This window comes from Rhinoraja longicauda, chromosome 3, assembly GCF_053455715.1.
Source record: "Rhinoraja longicauda isolate Sanriku21f chromosome 3, sRhiLon1.1, whole genome shotgun sequence".
Lineage (NCBI taxonomy): Eukaryota > Metazoa > Chordata > Chondrichthyes > Rajiformes > Arhynchobatidae > Rhinoraja > Rhinoraja longicauda.
This window is the reverse complement of record NC_135955.1, coordinates 11,827,608-11,841,657: the sequence shown is the minus strand read 5'-3', so window position 1 is coordinate 11,841,657 and position 14,050 is coordinate 11,827,608. Positions and strand designations below refer to the sequence as shown.

Genomic DNA, 14,050 nt, shown 5'->3' with positions numbered 1-14,050 from the left:
TCAAAATCCCACACTGCACTTAGATTACCAAGAATGATTCTAGGGTTTTTCTATTGAGCTCTTTGACCTACTTCAATCTGTTTACGTTTGTCCCTAATCCCTTCGGAGATGTAGACTCGTCGAAACATTTTTCCTCAGGTCGAAATGTCAAAGACTGGAGGGCATAGCTTGAAGGTAATAGGGGGAAAGTTTAAAGGAGATGTATGGGGCAAGTTTTGTTTCCCCACAGAGAGTGGTGGGTGCCTGGAACATGCTGCCAGGGGTGATGGTGGAGGCAGATAAGATAGTGGCATTGAAGAGGCTTTTAGATAGGGCCAAGGAAATGCAGGGTATGGAGGGGAATGGATCATGCAAAGCAAATTAGTTTAACTCAGCATCATGTTCGGCACGGATATCGTGGGCCAAATGGCCTGTGACTCTGCTGTACTGTTCCATGTTCTAACCTGATGCAAATCCTCAGGTTTACAGATGCATGTTTACCTGATACACAACGACCATTCTACCTACAGCATGTGACTCAAAACAATGGGACAGAGATGGAAAAACAGTTATATAAATCAGATATAAAAGGTAGATGGTCATTCTTTCCCCCCAGGGAAGTCTAAAACTAGAGGGCACAGATTTTAAAGGCTGGAACAGAAAGATCTAAAGGAAAATTGAGAGGCATATGTATTCTTATTAAAAGTTATTTTTTATGTATTTTACATTGTAAATTAAACCTCCTCAAAAGTTGCCACTTAGATTTCTCAATGAATGAGTGAAATCACCTCTGAACTCCATAGTGACCCGAACCCCACGACAGCTGTGACAACTTCACAGTAACCCCCAGATCCCACAACATCAACTGAACCCCAGAGTAACCCTGAATGAACAATAACCCCTGAACTCCACAGTAACATCTGGACCACACAATAACACCTGGCCTGAACAAGCTCATAGCTGCCTAAAAGGAAGGTTTGCAAAGATTCTTGTTTGCAAAAATAGTTGGTTTGCCAGATAGACTCATAGTGTCATAGAGTGGTACATTGTGCAAACAGGTCCTTCGGCCCAACTTGCACACAAGACTGTTAACACTGTTACATCAGTAGATAAAAGGTGTTAATTTCCATATGTTAATAAGCAATTTAGCTTTCAAGTCATTTAACAAAAAGAAAGGAAACTGTCAACCTCACCTAAAGCTTCACTGTAATAGGAGTCCCAATCACGCCACATTCGTTTGAACATCTAATCGCACATGAATGTGTAAAGAACGTTTTGAACCCTCTCAGTAAAGGTCATCTTATCGGTAAACTCTGAGAAGATCGCGAGGGAGGGGATGGGATCGCGAGGGAGGGGATGGGATCTGTCCGCAGAGTCTCTCCACTGTAGATCCCGGGGAGAATCTAAAAGAGAAGATGTCGGGAATTCCCAGCTTCAGAGCCAGGAGATCCCCACAGAGATGCACGGGGTCAGAGAGCAGAACTTTAAACTTCGAATCTCGCAGTTTTTGCACAAGTTTTTCATTCTTTATCACCCCGTCGCAGATATATTTTGTAAGGTTGATTCCACGTTCCATGATTGCTGAGAATCTGCTGTACGCTTCCCAGTGGGATAATTGCAGTTTTTCGTAGATCCAGAATTCCCACATTGCATTCATGTAATCTTGAAATTTGTCACTGGTAAACGGCACTTGAAAAACTTCAAATTTCACTGGTGAGGGTTCAGAATAGTCGATGTAAACCGCAGCTGAATTCACAGCCACAGTAACACTGTGACCTCTTGCGATCAGCTCATTGATGATGGATTTCAGGTTAAACCAGTGGCTTCCTTCTGCAGGCCAGATCAATATGTTCTCACTTGTTGCCCTCTGGAGAAGGAGAAATTGCAGAAACAGAAGGCTGATCATGGTGTCCGTCAGGAACAGCTCTGAGCCGAGGAGTCACTAACCTATTAACTGGCCAACTGGACATTGAACCTTTTGAGGCACAAAGTTCACTTCCGCAAGCAAAGAAAGTGTCAGCTGTAGCGACCATAGGGATTGGTCCTGAGAGTCGAACCCTCAGATTGGCCAGCAAGGTCACGTGGTGGTTTTGGCACCCAAAACCAGTCAGTGGGAAGAGAACTTCGATGTGAACAGTATAAGAAAATAACTGCAGATGCTGGTACAAATCGATTTATTCACAAAATGCTGGAGTAACTCAGCAGGTCAGGCAGCATCTCGGGAGAGAAGGAATGGGCGACGTTTCGGGTCGAGACCCTTCTTCAGACAGATGTCAGGGGGCCGGGACAAAGGAAGGATATAGGTGGAGACAGGAAGATAGAGGGAGATCTGGGAAGGAGGAGGGGACGGGAGGGACAGAGGAACTATCTAAAGTTGGAGAAGTCGATGTTCATACCACTGGGCTGCAAACTGCCCAGGCGAAATATGAGGTGCTGTTCCTCCAATTTCCGGTGGGCCTCACTATGGCACTGGAGGAGGCCCATGACAGAAAGGTCAGACTGGGAATGGGAGGGGGAGTTGAAGTGCTCGGCCACCGGGAGATCAGTTTGGTTAATGCGGACCGAGCGCAGGTGTTCAGCGAAGCGATCGCCGAGCCTGCGCTTGGTTTCGCCGATGTAAATAAGTTGACATCTAGAGCAGCGGATGCAATAGATGAGGTTGGAGGAGGTGCAGGTGAACCTTTGTTTCACCTGGAAATACTGTTTGGGTCCTTGGATGGAGTTGAGGGGGGAGGTAAAGGGACAGGTGTTGCATCTCGTGCGGTTGCAGGGGAAAATGCCCGGGGATGGGGTGGTTTGGGTGTTCGATGTGAACAGTTTGAGTTAATGGTTGTCTGTAATCTCGTTTGTTATCCTTTGTAATTGAATATTGCTACCGCAATAAACTTCTTTAACAAAGTACAAGCCTCCAGACTCGCCATATTGGTGTTCCGTCCGTCATTACCACCGACCGGGGGTCCCAGTTCACCTCTACCCTTTGGGCTATGCTAGCGGAGCTGTACGGTTCCCGGTTGCAGCAGACCACGGCGAACCACCCACAGGCTAATGGGCTCGTGGAGAGGTTTCACCGGCAACTTAAGGCGGCCCTCAGTACGCGGCTGGACGGCCCTGACTGGGTAGACCAGCTCCCCTGGGTCCTTTTGGGCATCCGTACTGCTCCTAAGCAGGATCTCGGAACTTCGTCCGCGGAGCTGGTATATGGCTCGCCACTCAGAGTGCCCGGGGATTTCCTTCCGGAGTCCTCTGGTCAGCAGCCCTCGGTTCCGTCGGTTTTAGCATCACTCCGGGCGCGAGTGGGTTCCCTGACTCCGGTTCCTACTTCGCGTCACGGGTGTTCCATGGTGCATGAACCGCCTGCCTTGAAGGACTGTGAATTTGTGTTTCTGCGTAGGGATGCCCATCGTTCCCCGTTGCAGAGGGTCTATGAAGGACCGTTCCGCGTGTTGCATAAAGGGACGGTCACCTTCACCTTGGATGTTGGGGGCAGGAGTGAGCTCGTCTCAGTGTCCAGGCTCAAACCTACACACTTGGATCAGGACCGCCCTGTCCTGGTTGGTCAACCGCCTCGACGGGGCCAGCCTCCTGCAATGCCCCCTGATCCGGGACCCCCTGCTCCTGTGGTTCCTGCAGCCCCTCTCCTTACTCGTTCTGGTCGCGAAATTCGGCTCCCTGCTAGGTTCCGTACCTCGGGTTCTGGGGGGGTCATGTAGCGACTATAGGGATTGGTCCTGAGAGTCGAACCCTCGGATTGGCCAGCAAGGTCACGTGGCGGTTTTGGCTCCCAAAACCAGTCAGTGGGAAGAGAACTTCGATGTGAACAGTTTGAGTTAATGGTTGTCTGTAATCACGTTTGTTATCCTTTGTAATTGAATATTGTTACCGCAATAAACTTCTTTAACAAAGTACAAGCCTCCTGACTCGCCATACAGCAAATTCAAAATCAGGCACTGCACATAGATGACCAAGAATGTATCCAGGGTTTTCCTATTCAGTTGTTTGAGCTGATCCCATCTGCATGCATTTGAACCATATTCCTCCGAAATGTTAGATTCGTTCAAAACCTTGTCCTAAGGTAGAAATGTCAAAGACTAGAGGGCTTAGCTTTAAGGTAGAAGGGCAAGGGTTTAAAGGAGATGTGCGGGGCAAGTTTTGTTTCCACAGAGAGTGGTGGGTGTGTGGAACATGCTGCCAGGGGTGATGGTGGAGGCAGATATGATAGTGGCATTGAAGGGGCTTTTAGATAGGGCCAAGGAAATGCAGGGTATGGAGGAGAATGGATCATACGAAGCAGATTAGTTTAACTCGTGTGGAGTTAAATTAATCTAGTTTATACAGTGTGGAAACAGGCCCTTCAGCCCAACTTGCCCACACTGGCCAACATGTCCCAGCTACACTAGACCCACCTGCCTTCGTTTGGCCCATATTCCTCCAAACCTTTCCTTTCCATGATCCTATCTAACTGCTTCTTAAATGTTGGGATAGTCCCAACCTCAATGACCTCATCCTGCAGCTTGTTCCATACACCCACCACCCTCTGTGTGAAAAGATAGCCCTCAGATTCCAATTAAATCTTTTCACCTTCACAATAAACCTCTGTCCACTGGTCCTCGATTCCCTGACTCTGAGCAAGAGACTCTGAGCATCTACCCAATCTATTCCTCTCATGATTTTATACACCTCTATAAGATCACCCCTCATTCTCCTGCACTACAGGCTATTCAATCTCTCACTGTAGCTCAGACACACTAGTCTTGGCAACATCCTCGTAAATCTTTTCTGTACGCTTGATGATGAGAACATATTGGGTAGACCAGACCTATATTCTCATGAATGTAGACTATTGAGAGGAGATGTCACAGACAGTACAGCACAGGCCCAGGAGCAGCCCCTTCAGTCCACAGCGTTCCTGCCAAACACGATGTTGCATGAAACTAATCTCATCTACCGCGCATAATCCATATCCTTCCATTCCCTGTATAGCCATGTCCATGTGCCGATCTAAATACTTCTTAAATGCCATTATTGTACTTGCCTGAACCACCACCCCTGGCAGTGCATTATAAGCACAGACCAATCTCTGTTCAAAAAACTTGTCCGGAACATCTCCTTGAAACCTTTCCACTCTGATCATAAACCTATGCCCTTTGCACCCTGGGTAAAAGGTTATGACTATCTACCCCACCAAACCTCTCATATTTTTATATATTTCTATCAGGCCTCCCATCAACCTCCGACACACTGGAGAAAACAATCCAGGTGTTTCCAACACTCCTTATAGATATTACCCTTCTAATCCATGCAGCACTCTGGTAAATCTGCATTAGAATCACATGTTGGAAAGGTCAGAGACCATGTGATCAGACAAGCGGCTCTTTGGATGTAAAATTGTCTTGGTAACAGGAGAAAGAGGTGGAGGGGGCAGGGTGGAGGTGTAAGTCTGTGACTGGTGGGATGCCACAAATGTCAGTGCTGGGACCTTTGATATACAGGAGATGTTGTTCTTTCAGTTTCTGATTTATCCTCAGAGAAATCTCTTTTGGTTACCGATAGCAATTTGTGCCTCTGTGTGGTTGCGTTACAAATTGACAAAGCTTCATTCTTTGCAGTTTCTTAACACGTGTTGCATGTGAAGGGGCACATGTTGTGTTGTGAACCGCGGGATGGAATCACACAGAGCTTGTCAGAAGATGCTTGTGGTGGTTGGAGGACAATCATCTCAGCCACAGGACATCACTGCATCCCACCGAATGCTAACGCTAGCACAGCTTTAGGCTACCTGCTAGGTGCAATAAACTCACAACAGAGCACATATCCAGAAGCAGCCCACATCATAGCCGGGGACTTCAACCATGCAGACCTAAAGTCAGTTCTCCCGAAACTTGAACAACACATAAGATGTGCTACCAGGGGGAAAAACACACTAGACAAGGTTTACTCAAATATTAAGAAGGGGTTCAGGTCAGCACCACTACCACACCTGGGGCAGTCAGATCACCTGTCCATATTCCTAACCCCAGCATACACCCCACTCAGGAGGAAAGCTCCAGTCACCATAAAGACTGTGAAGACATGGCCTGAAGGAGCTTCCTCGCAGCTGCAGGATTGCTTCGAAAGGACCAACTGGGATATTTTTGAGGATCAGGACTTGGAGGAGTACACATCAACTGTACTTTGCTACATCAAAAACTGCGTTGACAATGTCACCGTCGACAAACGCATCCGGTTGTACCCCAATCAAAAACCCTGGATGACAAAGGATGTCAGGTCTCTCCTCAAGGACCGTAACACCGCCTTCAGGTCTAGTGACAGAGCTCTATACAGTGCTGCTAGAACCAACCTGAAGAGAGGCATCAAGGATGCCAAAGCGTCCTACAAGAGGAAGATTGAGGACCACTTTTCCAACAATGACCCACGGCGGGTATGGCAAGGCATCCAGCACATCACCAATTACAAGACCAGCAACCGCACGACTGCCGACGGCGACGCCTCGTTGGCTGAGGAACTTAACTGTTTCTTTGCTCGTTTCGAGGTGAAAGCTACAGTGGCAGACATTACACCCTCTCCAGCACCTGAGAGCAACACCTTCACTGTGCAGGAGTATGACGTTAAGCGAGTGCTCAGAGCAGTGAATCCCAGGAAAGCTGCAGGCCCCGATGGTGTGACGGGCAGAGTGCTGAGGGAATGTGCAGACCAATTATCTGAGGTCTTCACAAAAATCTTCAACCTGTCCCTTTTAAAATCCACCATCCCTCCCTGCCTGAAGTCCGCCATAATCATCCCACTGCCGAAAAAGCCTGTCATCAGCGGTCTTAACGACTACCGTCCGGTAGCACTCACACCGGTCATCACAAAGTGCTTCGAGAGACTGGTCCTGCAGCACATCAAAGCCAGCCTCCCACCCACCTTCGACCCATACCAGTTTGCCTACAGAGCAAATAGGTCTACAGGGGATGCCATCGACACTGCTCTTCACACTGCACTGACCCACCTTGAACACCAGGGGAGCTATGTGAGGATGCTCTTTCTCGACTTCAGCTCTGCCTTTAACACGGTCATCCCGAGCAGACTGGTCACCAAACTTTCCGACCTTGGATTTTCCCTAACCATCTGCAAATGGATCAAGGACTTCCTGACCAACCGCCCCCAGACAGTCAAAATAGGCCCTCACCTCTCCTCCACCATTACACTGAGCACCGGCTCACCACAGGGCTGTGTGTTGAGCCCCATCCTTTACTCCCTCTACACTCACGACTGCGCCCCCACCCATCCCACCAACACCATCATCAAGTTCGCGGATGACACGACTGTGGTTGGACTTATCTCAGAAGGAGATGAGACAGCCTATAGGGATGAAATCCAAAGGCTGGCAGCATGGTGTTCAGTGAACAATCTGGTCCTGAACTCCTCCAAAACAAAGGAACTTATAATTGACTTTAGAAAAACCAGTGGAGATTACGACCCACTCTACATCAATGGGGTCTGCGTGGAAAGGGTACCAGCTTTCAGGTTCCTGGGTACGCACATCGCAGAGGATCTCACCTGGTCTACCAACACCATCACCACAGTAAAGAAGGCACAGCAGAGACTCCACTTCCTGAGGATCCTCAGGAAAACCAACCTGCAGGAGAAGCTCATGTTGTCCTTCTATCGCTGCTCCATCGAGAGTGTGCTGGCATACTGTATAACCACATGGTATGCCAGCTGCTCAGAAAAGGACAGGAAGGCCCTTCAGAGGGTCATCACGACGGCCCAGAAAATCATCGGCTGCTCACTGCCCTCCCTGGAGCACCTGTTCAGCCTGCGCTGCCTCAGTAGAGCAGGCAAAATAATAAAAGATCCATCCCACCCCGGCCACCGTCTGTTTGTTCATCTGCCCTCTGGTCGACGTTTCAGGTCAATCAAATCCCGAACAAACAGACTTAAGAACAGTTTTTACCCCAGGGCCATACGAGAACTGAACACTACCTGTGCACTAGGCAACACCGTTAAAAAATCTTGTACTTAATTTAATTGTATTTATGTATTTATTTGTTTTTGCATTTATTGCATATATGTTTGTACGCACCGTCAGGATTGGCTGTTTTTTAATTTCGTTGTACTCGTTGCAATGACAATAAATGAATATTATTATTATTATTATTATTATTATTATTATCCTCAGGGTAGTGCCCGAGGCCCAACCACCTCCAGCTGCTTTATCAAAGGCCTTTACATGAGTATGCAACCAAATGCAGCAACGTTGGACAATAACCAGGTCAGGTTATTAACCTAGGTGGCAAGTTATATTCACTCCATACAAGTGCCAGGCAATGACAATATGCAACAAGAGAAAATCCAGCTATCACCCCCTGACGTGCAAAGGCATTATCATCACTAAATCCCCCACCAATAATACTTTAGGAGGTTACCATTGACCGAAACTGAACTGGAACAGCCATAGAAACAATGTGGCTACAAGAGTATGTCAGATGTTATCAACGCTGCGGTGACTAACTCACTTCCTCACTCTTCAAAGCCTGTCCACCATCAACAGGCCTCAGGTGAGGAGGGTGATGGAATACTCTCCACTAGCCTGGATGAGGGCAGCCTCAACAACGCTCAAGAAGCTCGACACCACCCAGGGCATGGCCGCCCACTTGACAGGTGTCCCATCCCCAACCATCCACTCCCTCCATTACCGGCGCACAGTATCAGCAGTTTGTACCACCAGTAGGATGCACGGCAGCAACTCACCAAAGATGGCACCTTCCAAAGCCATGACTTCTGACAGCTGGAAGGTGAAAGACAGCAAGAAGATGGGAACACCGCCAACCTGGGAGCTGCCCTCCAATCCTCACAACATCCCAACATGGAAATACATCACTGTTCCTTCATTGTTGCTGGGTCAAAATCCTTGAACTCTCTTTCTGAAACCATCATGAGTGTGCCCGCACATCAAGGGCTGCAGCGGTTCAAGAAGGCAGCTCAACACCACCTTCTCAAGGGCAACTATGGATGGCCCATTAAATGCTGCCTCAGCTTACCAACCATATATACCTTCAATGAATACATTGTCAAAATGGGGAAGAGTATCCTTTAAAATAACATAGTTACACTGTTACATCAGCAGATAAAAGGCATTAATTTCCATATGTTAATAAGCAATTTTGCATTCAAGTCATTTAACAAAAAGAAAGGAAACTGTCAACCTCACCTAAAGCTTCACTGTAATAGGAGTCTAATTCAAGCCACATTCGTTGGCACATCCAATCGTACATAATTGTGTAAAGAACGTTTTGAACCCTCTCAGTAAAGCACATCTTATCGGTAAACTCTGAGAGGGTCGCCGGTACATAGGAGGGAGGGGATGGGATCTGTCCGCAGAGTCTCTCCACTGTAAATCCCGGGGAGAATCTCAGAGAGAGAATGAAGGGAATTCCCAGCTTCTGAGCCAGGAGATCTCCACAGTACTGCACGGGATCAGAGAGCAGGACTTTAAACTTCGAATCTCGCAGTTTTTGCAAAAGCTTTTCATTCTTGATCACCCCGTCGCAGACGCCTTTGCTAAATTTGATTCCACGTTCCATGATTGCTGAGAATCTGCTGTAAGCTTGCCAGTGGGATATTAGTGGTTTTTCGTAAATCCAGAATTCCAAAATCTCATTCATTAAATCTCTGTGTTGGCCGCTGGTAAACGGCACTTGAAATACCTCAAATTTCACTGGTGAGGGTTCAGAATAGTTGATGTAAATTGTAGCTGAACTCACAGCCACAGTAACACTGTGACCTCTTGCGATCAGTTCATTGATGATGGATTTCAAGTTAATCCAGTGGCTTCCTTCTGCAGGCCAGATCAATATGTTCTCACTAGTTGCCCTCTGGAGAAGGAGAAATTCCAGACACAGAAGCCTGATCTTCATGATGTCTGTCAGGAACAGCTCTGAGCCGAGGATTCACTAACCTATTAACTAGCCAACAGGACATTGAGCCTTTTGAGGCACAAAGTTCACTTCCACAAGCAATAAAAGTGTCAGCAAATTCAAAATCCCACACTGCACTTAGATTACCAAGAATGATTCTAGGGTTTTTCTATTGAGCTCTTTGACCTACTTCAATCTGCTTACGTTTGTCCCTAATCCCTTTGGAGATGTAGACTCGTCGAAACATTTATCCTCAGGTCGAAATGTCAAAGACTGGAGGGCATAGCTTGAAGGTAATAGGGGGAAAGTTTTGTTTCCCCACAGAGAGTGGTGGGTGCCTGGAACATGCTGCCAGGGGTGATGGTGGAGGCAGATAAGATAGTGGCATTGAAGAGGCTTTTAGATAGGGCCAAGGAAATGCAGGGTATGGAGGGGAATGGATCATGCAAAGCAAATTAGTTTAACTCAGCATCATGTTCGGCACGGATATTGTGGGCCAAATGGCCTGTTACTCTGCTGTACTGTTCCATGTTCTAACCTGATGCAAATCCTCAGGTTTACAGATGCATGTTTACCTGATACACCAAGAGCATTCTACCTACAGCATGTGACTCAAAACAATGGGACAGAGATGGAAAAACAGTTATATAAATCAGATATAAAAGGTAGATGGTCAGTCTTTCCCCCCAGAGAAGTCTAAAACTAGAGGGCATAGATTTTAAAGGCTGGAACAGAAAGATCTGAAGTAAAATTGAGAGGCATGTGTTCTTATTAAAAGTTATTTTTTATGTATTTTACATTGTACATTAAACCTCCTCAAAAGTTGCCACTTAGATTTCTCAATGAATGAGTGAAATAACCTCTGAACTCCATAGTGACCCGAACCCCACGACAGCTGTGACAACGTCACAGTAACCCCCAGATCCCACAACATCAACTGAACCCCATAGTAACCCTGAATGAACAATAACCCCTGAACTCCACAGTAACCCCTCGCACTCCCACAATAACATCTGGACCACACTTCCTCACTCCTCAAAGCCTGTCCACCATCAACAGGCCTCAGGTGAGGAGGGTGATGGAATACTCTCCACTTGCCTGGATGAGGGCAGCCTCAACAACGCTCAAGAAGCTCGAACCCACCCAGGGCATGGCCGCCCACTTGACAGGTGTCCCATCCTCAACCATCCACTCCCTCCATTACCGGCGCACAGTATCAGCAGTTTGTACCACCAGTAGGATGCACGGCAGCAACTCACCAAAGATGGCACCTTCCAAAGCCATGACTTCTGACAGCTGGAAGGTGAAAGACAGCAAGAAGATGGGAACACTGCCAACCTGGGAGCTGCCCTCCAATCCTCACAACATCCCAACATGGAAATACATCACTGTTCCTTCATTGTTGCTGGGTCAAAATCCTTGAACTCTCTTTCTGAAACCATCATGAGTGTGCCCGCACATCAAGGGCTGCAGCAGTTCAAGAAGGCAGCTCAACACCACCTTCTCAAGTGAAACTATGGATGGCCCATTAAATGCTGGCTCAGCTTACCAACCATATATACCTTCAGTGAATACATTGTCAAAATGGGGAAGAGTATCCTTTAAAATAACATAGTTACACTGTTACATCAGCAGATAAAAGGCATTAATTTCCATATGTTAATAAGCAATTTGGCACTCGTGTGGAGTTAAACTAATCTAGTTTATACAGTGTGGAAACAGGCCCTTCAGCCCAACTTGCCCACACTGGCCAACATGTCCCAGCTACACTAGACCCACCTGCCTGCGTTTGGCCCATATTCCTCCAAACCTTTCCTTTCCATGATCCTGTCTAACTGCTTCTTAAATGTTGGGATAGTCCCAGCCTCAATGACCTCATCCTGCAGCTTGTTCCATACACATTTTACAATTTCGTTGTACATGGCTCATGTTACAATGACAATAAAGGAACTATTCTATTCTATTCTACACCCACCACCCTCTGTGTGAAAAGATAGCCCTCAGAGGAGGAGGGGACGGGAGGGACAGAGGAACTATCTAAAGTTGGAGAAGTCGATGTTCATACCACTGGGCTGCAAACTGCCCAGGCGAAATATGAGGTGCTGTTCCTCCAATTTCCGGTGGGCCTCACTATGGCACTGGAGGAGGCCCATGACAGAAAGGTCAGACTGGAAATGGGAGGGGGAGTTGAAGTGCTCGGCCACCGGGAGATCAGTTTGGTTAATGCGGACCGAGCGCAGGTGTTCAGCGAAGCGATCGCCGAGCCTGCGCTTGGTTTCGCCAATGTAAATAAGTTGACATCTAGAGCAGCAGATGCAATAGATGAGGTTGGAGGAGGTGCAGGTGAACCTTTGTCTCACCTGGAAAGACTGTTTGGGTCCTTTGATGGAGTTGAGGGGGGAGGTAAAGGGACAGGTGTTGCATCTCGTGCGGTTGCAGGGGAAAGTGCCCGGAGTTGGGGTGGTTTGGGTGTTCGATGTGAACAGTTTGAGTTAATGGTTGTCTGTAATCTCGTTTGTTATCCTTTGTAATTGAATATTGCTACCATAATAAACTTCTTTAACAAAGTACAAGCCTCCAGACTCGCCATATTGGTGTTCCGTCCGTCATTACCACCGACCGGGGGTCCCAGTTCACCTCTACCCTTTGGGCTATGCTAGCGGAGCTGTACGGTTCCCGGTTGCAGCAGACCACGGCGAACCACCCACAGGCTAATGGGCTCGTGAAGAGGTTTCACCGGCAACTTAAGGCGGCCCTCAGTACGCGGCTGGACGGCCCTGACTGGGTAGACCAGCTCCCCTGGGTCCTTTTGGGCATCCGTACTGCTCCTAAGCAGGATCTCGGAACTTCGTCCGCGGAGCTGGTATATGGCTCGCCACTCAGAGTGCCTGGGGATTTCCTTCCGGAGTCCTCTGGTCAGCAGCCCTCGGTTCCGTCGGTTTTAGCATCACTCCGGGCGCGAGTGGGTTCCCTGGCTCCGGTTCCTACTTCACGTCACGGGTGTTCCATGGTGCATGAATCGCCTGCCTTGAAGGACTGTGAATTTGTGTTTCTGCGTAGGGATGCCCATCGTTCCCCGTTGCAGAGGGTCTATGAAGGACCGTTCCGCGTGTTGCATAAAGGGACGGTCACCTTCACCTTGGATGTTGGGGGCAGGAGTGAGCTCGTCTCTGTGTCCAGGCTCAAACCTGCACACTTGGATCAGGACCGCCCTGTCCTGGTCGGTCAACCGCCTCGACGGGGCCAGCCTCCTGCAATGCCCCCTGATCCGGGACCCCCTGCTCCTGTGGTTCCTGCAGCCCCTCTCCTTACTCGTTCTGGTCGCGAAATCCGGATCCCTGCTAGGTTCCGTACCAAGGGTTCTGGGGGGGGGGGTCATGTAGCGACCATAGGGATTGGTCCTGAGAGTCGAACCCTCGGATTGGCCAGCAAGGTCACGTGGCGGTTTTGGCGCCCAAAACCAGTCAGTGGGAAGAGAACTTCGATGTGAACAGTTTGAGTTAATGGTTGTCTGTAATCTCGTTTGTTATCCTTTGTAATTGAATATTGTTACCGCAATAAACTTCTTTAACATAGTACAAGCCTCCTGACTCGCCATACAGCAAATTCAAAATCAGGCACTGCACATAGATGACCAAGAATGTATCCAGGGTTTTCCTATTCAGTTGTTTGAGCTGATCCCATCTGCATGCATTTGAACCATATTCCTCCGAAATGTTAGATTAGTTCAAAACCTTGTCCTAAGGTAGAAATGTCAAAGACTATAGGGCTTAGCTTTAAGGTAGAAGGGCAAGGGTTTAAAGGAGATGTGCGGGGCAAGTTTTGTTTCCACAGAGAGTGGTGGGTGTGTGGAACATGCTGCCAGGGGTGATGGTGGAGGCAGATATGATAGTGGCATTGAAGGGGCTTTTAGATAGGGCCAAGGAAATGCAGGGTGTGGAGGGGAATGGATCATACGAAGCAGATTAGTTTAACTCGTGTGGAGTTAAACTGATCTAGTTTATACAGTGTGGAAACAGGCCCTTCAGCCCAACTTACCCACACTGGCCAACATGTCCCAGCTACACTAGACCCACCTGCCTGCGTTTGGCCCATATTCCTCCAAACCTTTCCTTTCCATGATCCTGTCTAACTGCTTCTTAAATGTTGGGATAGTCCCATCCTCAATGACC

At 48.0% G+C, this 14,050-nt stretch overlaps 1 protein-coding gene across 2 annotated transcripts in view; it reads right to left on the bottom strand.

Moving 5' to 3' along the window:
• The window catches only part of LOC144612104 (UDP-glucuronosyltransferase 2A1-like), an 88,500-nt gene that overhangs the window by 71,708 nt on the left and 2,742 nt on the right, over positions 1–14,050 (bottom strand). Inside the window, exon 1 of one of the 2 annotated variants that reach the window (XM_078431685.1) lies at positions 9,173–9,895. The exons of the other annotated variant lie outside the window; for it this stretch is intronic. Within the exon in view, the coding sequence (XP_078287811.1) occupies positions 9,173–9,878 (706 nt within the window). The 5' untranslated portion in view covers positions 9,879–9,895. Of the gene's footprint in view, positions 1–9,172; positions 9,896–14,050 lie in introns of those variants that run through there. 2 annotated transcript variants of the gene reach the window in all.